General features: G+C 27.6%; 1 protein-coding gene across 1 annotated transcript in view; it reads left to right on the top strand.

The window, feature by feature from the left end:
- The window catches only part of LOC100162383 (U1 small nuclear ribonucleoprotein 70 kDa-like), an 8,894-nt gene that overhangs the window by 1,065 nt on the left and 941 nt on the right, over positions 1 to 6,888 (top strand). Inside the window, exons 4-9 of the mRNA XM_001946986.5 lie at positions 679 to 741; positions 825 to 906; positions 4,530 to 4,631; positions 4,726 to 4,960; positions 5,825 to 6,022; positions 6,082 to 6,164. Coding sequence (XP_001947021.1) covers positions 679 to 741; positions 825 to 906; positions 4,530 to 4,631; positions 4,726 to 4,960; positions 5,825 to 6,022; positions 6,082 to 6,164 — 763 coding nt within the window. The remainder of the gene's footprint in view (positions 1 to 678; positions 742 to 824; positions 907 to 4,529; positions 4,632 to 4,725; positions 4,961 to 5,824; positions 6,023 to 6,081; positions 6,165 to 6,888) is intronic.

Genomic DNA, 6,888 nt, shown 5'->3' with positions numbered 1-6,888 from the left:
CCCAGTTCAAAACTGCAACAACTCGAAGTTATAACAAAATTCAAGTTATGTACACCATCTTATAGACGATCTTGTAACGATTTCAGTTCAAGAACACAATAAAATATAGTTAAATTATTGACCACGAGAGAGCATTTTCAAAATTATAATTTACATTACGTTACATAGAGAAACAATATAGAAAACACATTATACCCAACAAACCAATTATTTGGGTTGTTGCAGTGTTGATCTGGGGCGTCGATATTATACTTTAGTTATTACCCTGTAGATTGTATATAATAAATAGTATTGTCATTCTGTAGATTAAGTATACATTTATAAGGAAAGCGAAAATACATGGCATATTTTCAATATTGTGTGTATGACAGCAGTTAGAAATATTAGCTTTAGTATTATTATAGTACAGTTATTGAGATATGCAACTCGTTGCCAATATACGTGTGTGTTTTTAGTGCATTATATTATTATATAGTTTATTATTAACTGTAGTAAAAATCTGTTATTGTAACAACATATTTACTTATGTTGATTAAAACTAAAAAATATATTATTTTATCGTTCAATTTTATGATTGTGACGAGTTTCATATGATTTAGAGATAACAAACATATTTTACCAGTAGAGTAGCAACTAGTTTACCGGATAGTTTGTTTTTAATGCAATTGATTATTTCAGAATTATGATACATCCGAATCAAAATTACGAAGAGAATTTGAACTTTACGGTCTTATAAAAAAGGTAAATTATTGGAACTATTTTTTGATTTTTTCTTAAATATTTTGCATTTTATATTAACTTAATATTGTATTTCATTTAAATAGATTGTTGTCACACGTAATAAGATTGATGGTAAACCAAGAGGGTATGCTTTTATTGAGTACGAAAATGAACGTGATATGTATTGTAAGTAATTAACATTCAGATTATTTTTATTTTAAAAAATAAACTTTGTGGTCTCAAATGTCAAATTCTACCAAAATTGATTTTACTATTTACTTATGTCTATATTAAGAGTTTTGCCAAACTAAAAAATTCCACAGTTATCTAATTTAGAGCACTATGTGTGGGTTTGTCATATTATGTCAAAAGAGTAATGTCAATATTTTGTTTATTTGATTGTGCAAGAACCCATTTTTGATATTATAACGTATTAGAGACCTGGCTGTTATCCCCCTCCTGAGTATAATATATTCCCGGCCATTGTTACTTATTAGTTATCGCAATATCAATCATCTAACCATTATTAATATAACAAGTATATATAAGTGAATATACATGGCTGAAATATACTGAAATATTAAATATTTTAGCCATGGTATACTTAGGATTTAAGTATACTTAAATTGTGTTTACAAGTTAATAATAAATACTACAGATAAATAAAAAAAAAATACAATATTTGAGGTGAAATAGATTTTTTAAATTTTTGGAAATTTCATTCCAATGTTCTATACTACGGATTAATATACTGGATACGCAACGATGCATCTTATCAATGCTGTTTTTTTGATTCCTCCCACTTCTCATTGTTTGGTATGACAACTAGTGCTTTATAGGATTGTTCTGTGTTAACCAGGAGAATAATGAACTATTGTGTCATTTTGTTCCTTATTCTCCCGGTTAACACAGAACAAACCTATAAAGCACTATTAGTCTAGCCGCACCGTAAGGAGGTCAGTGCTTCACTTATCACAGGTTCGTTGCTTATCCAGTATATTAATCCGTGATCTATACTCTGTTCCAAAAGATAACGGTCTCTTTTCGCGCATACAGTTGACGGCTGCGGCAGTGCAAAGGCCAAACTTCCCCAACTTTCCTAACCAAAGATCGTCAACCTCTTTGAGAAACACGTTAGCTAGCAAGGTGGGGAAAGTTTAACTTTTGCACTGTCGCAGCCGTCAGTTGTATGGGCAAAAAGTGACCGTTCACTTTTGGAACAGAGTATAGCTTTTTATTCATCAGTAACCATATTGCCGCAATTTTACTTAAACCATTTCCATTTTCAATTTAGGGAACATTGACAGAAATTACAATATCTTATTAACTTAATAGTTGCATAAGCAAATACAGCCTGGGGTGAAACAATATAAAAATTAAATAAATTTCATTAATTATGTATAGATCTTAGATCATTATACTTATATTATAAAAGGTATAGACTGAACAAAGTATAATAAATGTATTCATTTTTTGCAACAGTTAAATTTCCATTACGCTTTGCAAAATTATGACATTCACATTGCTTTCCCGAACATAGTTGTATAGTATGAAGGGATAAAGATTGTGTTAGCCTGAGTCGGGTCTCTAATATGTCCGCGTTAAAAGCATTATTGTAGTTATTAATTGTTATTCATATGTTATACTTTTTACTTCATTTATAAATGCAACTTTGCTTAACATTATTACATGCCACACACAACTAGATAAACTATTAACTCTGCTTTTTATTGTATTAATTACTGGTTGTTTAAAAAATATACTGAAGTTGTTTTTACTAAATTAGCAAACTGAAATATCAAAATTCTCAAAATATATGTATCTAGTACAATCAATATTAAATCCTCTAATTCAACTAACAATATTTTTCCGCAAAATTTCAAAATCTAAATAAAAGCCAGTTTTTTTAAATTATTTTTAAATATTTTTTTTAAAACAACACTTGCGCGTACTTAAATTAAAAAAATGATCTTAAAAATTCAGATTTTATAGTTTTAACAATTATATTTTCAGGGTTGCTACGCTACCGGGAAAACCTGGAATTATCAGGGAATTTTTTATTTGTCAGTGAAATTCAGGGAAACTCAGGGAAATAAGGAAAAATTATGGAAAGATATTTGTAATATTAAATCATGGTTGCCGATATATATAACTATGTATTCCAAACTTTATTCATTATTTAGTTTTATATATATTCATATAAAAAGTATTCTTATATCATGATAAAAACCTATCTTTATTACCTCATATGTAAAATATAAATATTTAATGACATTGATATTTTTCCGTGATAACATATTATTTAACCAATATTTCTCAAAAATAGTGATGGCCAATAACGAATAATTTGTACTATCGATTATTTATCGATAAAAATTGCATTATTTATTATTTATTTAATATTATGTTGTTTACATTCATGCGCTTGTATTATACAATTTTCCAACTATAAATAATTAAAACTAATCAGTGATTTATAAAATAAAGATAACAAATCTTTATTTACTATTATCACAAATATAGGTTATAAAAAAAAAAAAAACATACATTTAGTATCTTACAGAAAATGTTCTGGAAAATCAGGGAATTTTGAAATCTAAATTCTGTAGCGACCCTGATTTTGTTCTTGATGCAGTAAACAGTGAACTGTGAAGAGCTTGCTAATTGGAGCTTATTTAATGACCCTGTGATTATATATAGATGACTTTGTCGATAATAGGTTTGTATGTGTGGTAAGCCCAACGTGCAACTTACTAAATTAGTTAACCCATAATTTTTCAATATTTTTTTCAAGTAGGTTCAATGCATTTTTTAAATGTATATTACTTATTAGTAGGGCCCGGAAGTTCATGCATTTTTTTTGAACCATTAGATTTATTGCCAAGTGAGCTGAGCAAGAAATGCATTCCAAGACACTACAAAAAACATATCAAAAGTTTATAGTGCATATTTTATAATTTATGAAGATACAATATGAACATTTGTAAATAAATAAATAAATAAATTTATATTGAGATAACTTACTAGATATCCTTATATTGTATTTTTCAAATTTCCATTTGACATTTAAAACAATATTTTTCCCCAATTTTTTAATATAATATATTAATATATATATTTATAGACTTTATCTACAGCTAGCTTTATCGCCTTATCTTATTACGTCGATCGACGGGCGCGCCCGTGCTAAATCAATGTCGGCGTTCAACGTGTTTAACTTGCTCAATATAATATTCCATTACGATAAGTTATAAACTATCGTAATATAGGTAGTTATCCTTAATGCCGTTAATGATTCTTTCTCTTTCTTGTAAAATTATAGAATGTAGGTATTCAATTCTAAAATTGTTCAACCTGCCTCGCCCATGGTTGCATCGTAGATTCGAGAAAATTTGTGCAGAATTTCTAAAAATTGATGAACTTATATAGAATATGAAGAAAGCGTTCTTAAAGGTGCCAGCTCTCGTCTAACTTGGCATTACAAACTGTGCTACAAAAAACAATCTGGCAATAGCAAATAAGTATAATTTGTAGGTACTTAAATTTTTAATTTTTACTACAAGGTTTACATTTTTGTTTTTATGCGGTTGGTAATTCCTGGTTTTAATGTACTTTATATTTGTTTCAATACATTTCAAAGACAGTATGCAATCTTATCAACTCTTTGATTAACAAATTTTGTTCAAGAATTTCAATAACTAAGTATACATTTTTATTTGAATCGGGATGAGTATTCAATATTCAATTTTTCTTGTGGATAGCAACATTTTTATGTACGGTATATAATAGGAACACAATTTGTATTATAGCTGCATATAAATATGCTGATGGAAAAAAAATTGATGGACGCAGAGTGTTGGTGGATGTTGAAAGAGCACGCACAGTCAAAGGATGGCTTCCTAGAAGATTAGGTAAATTGTTTTTAATATAATTTGTTACTATTAAACTGTTAAATAATAAAAACTATTTTAATTTTACATTAATGTGTTTTATTTATTTAATAAGGAGGTGGATTAGGAGGTACAAGACGAGGTGGACCAGAAGTCAATTTGATACATTCAGGAAGGGAAGATAATGAACGAGAAAGGGAAAGGTATGCTCGTAAAATGCTTATTAGTTATTCCAGAACTACTGAAAGAAACAGAGAACGTGATTATTATGATCGAGATGGAGATCGTGAACGTGAACCAAGACGTCCTCGTAGTAGAGATCATGAAAGGAAACATCATTGTTCTAAGTCGTATGTAATGAATATATTTATAATTAAAACATACTTATCGAAACTATTTATAAAACTATCAAGTACCAAATACCATTTACAAGTTATTAAAGATGTGTCTAAATAAAAAAAAAATACATTCCCTACATCTTGTTTTTATTGTAAAACACATTATGTTTATTGTATTATTATATATTAAATAATACTTTTTAAATATTTATTTTGAAAATACAACTAGTTTTAGGCATCTTTTTGTAAATCTAACATTTACATTGTTTAAAGTGATAATCTTCAGATCAATAACCAAGCTATAACACATATGACTGGTATTTTGAAAGAATCCTTAGTTTTTAATTGAAATAAATACTACTTATTTGATATAAGACCTAACATTTTTAAATACTTATTTTAAAACTGAATAACCTTATTATGTTAAGTGAAACTACCAGAAGTTTTTAAAAATAAATAATTATTTAATCAGTTTCATAAACTTATACTGGAATGTAATAAAATTGGTAACATATTAAATTAAAAGTTGGAACAAATACACTTTACACCAGGCACTTTTTAATTTAAAATATTTTTTGTTAAATAAAAAAAAATTCCATCTGTCAGTTACCGCTTTAGCTTCGCTCCACTTTGCAAATAACTGGATGGGTGGATAGAGGAAAACCAAATTTTAAAGCATGAGTACTTAGTACAAAAATTGCACATTTAATATTCCGTTTATATATTCCTAACAAGCATTTTAATTAATATTAATACTTATAATACTATTAATTAATTGAAAAAAAAAACTTTTAAATAAAAGGTGCCCATTAAAATGAATTTACCAATGTCCATAAGTTATTATAATTTTGATAATATATATAAACTTTATTACAGAGGTTCACGCAAACTTCATATATGTCGTAGCAGAGACCGTGGTCCCAGGGATGTAGAGTATGATGAAGTTGAAGAGGTTCTCGGTTCCAAACCTAGAGATAAGGATCCTGATCGTAAAAGAAAAAGAAAGCGGAGTCATTCTAGGGACTGTGAACGTAGGAAAAATCGCAAAGAAAGAGATCATTATCGCCGAGACAAGTAAGGTTTAATTTTAATTTTGCGGCAGTTAAACTAAGACTTAATTTTATGATCAACAGGAGTAAAGATCGCTGTGAAAAATACGATAAAAACAATTCTGAACGTGATGACAAAATACATATTAAAGAAGAACCTGTTGATGGTTAGTATATTTATTTGAGATCCTGAGAAATTAATGTATTGGTTTTACAATGATGTTTTTTTTTTTTTGTGTTTAAAGACACTTTTTAGTGGAAAAAGGTCTTATCTTTAACCTTGAGGCTGGTTTCCCTACTTTTTATTTTATTTTAAATATTATATGTTAAGATGATAGATGACATATATACTTTTTGGTTTATTCATTTTTATCATCTTGACTACTATGCAGGACATTTTTATCATTAAATTGTTTGTTGTTAACATAGGCCATGGTGGTTTTTTGTTCCTCATTCAAAGATTGTTTTTGATTTCATATCCCCCAAACATTATTGTTTTAAAAAGCTATTAAATTCAGTCTACCTAAGAAACAAAATTATGTATTCAACATGATAAAACTATGAATAGGAATAATATTTTAGGCTATTTTTAAGAATTCAGAGTCTAAGAAAAATGCACTGGCACAGCAGTAAACACATTAAGTAAATTAAAATAGTTTATTATTTTAATGGGAATAAAATATAACTTGGACCTTCTAAGATTAAAAATTTCTAAAATTACTTAAATTGTGAAAAAAATAAATAATTAGCTACCTATTCTGAAAAATATTTTGTAATATTTACCTACTTATACTGGGTGATTCTTTTATCATTGAACACTCATTATTTCAAAGTGTAAATTTTTTTGAAAATTTTTTTTACATAGTTTCAAGTCGCTTATAAAACAACGTT

Source organism: Acyrthosiphon pisum, chromosome X, assembly GCF_005508785.2.
Source record: "Acyrthosiphon pisum isolate AL4f chromosome X, pea_aphid_22Mar2018_4r6ur, whole genome shotgun sequence".
Taxonomy (NCBI): domain Eukaryota; kingdom Metazoa; phylum Arthropoda; class Insecta; order Hemiptera; family Aphididae; genus Acyrthosiphon; species Acyrthosiphon pisum.
The sequence above is the reverse complement of the archived record's forward strand: the minus strand, read 5'-3'. Positions and strand labels throughout refer to the sequence as shown.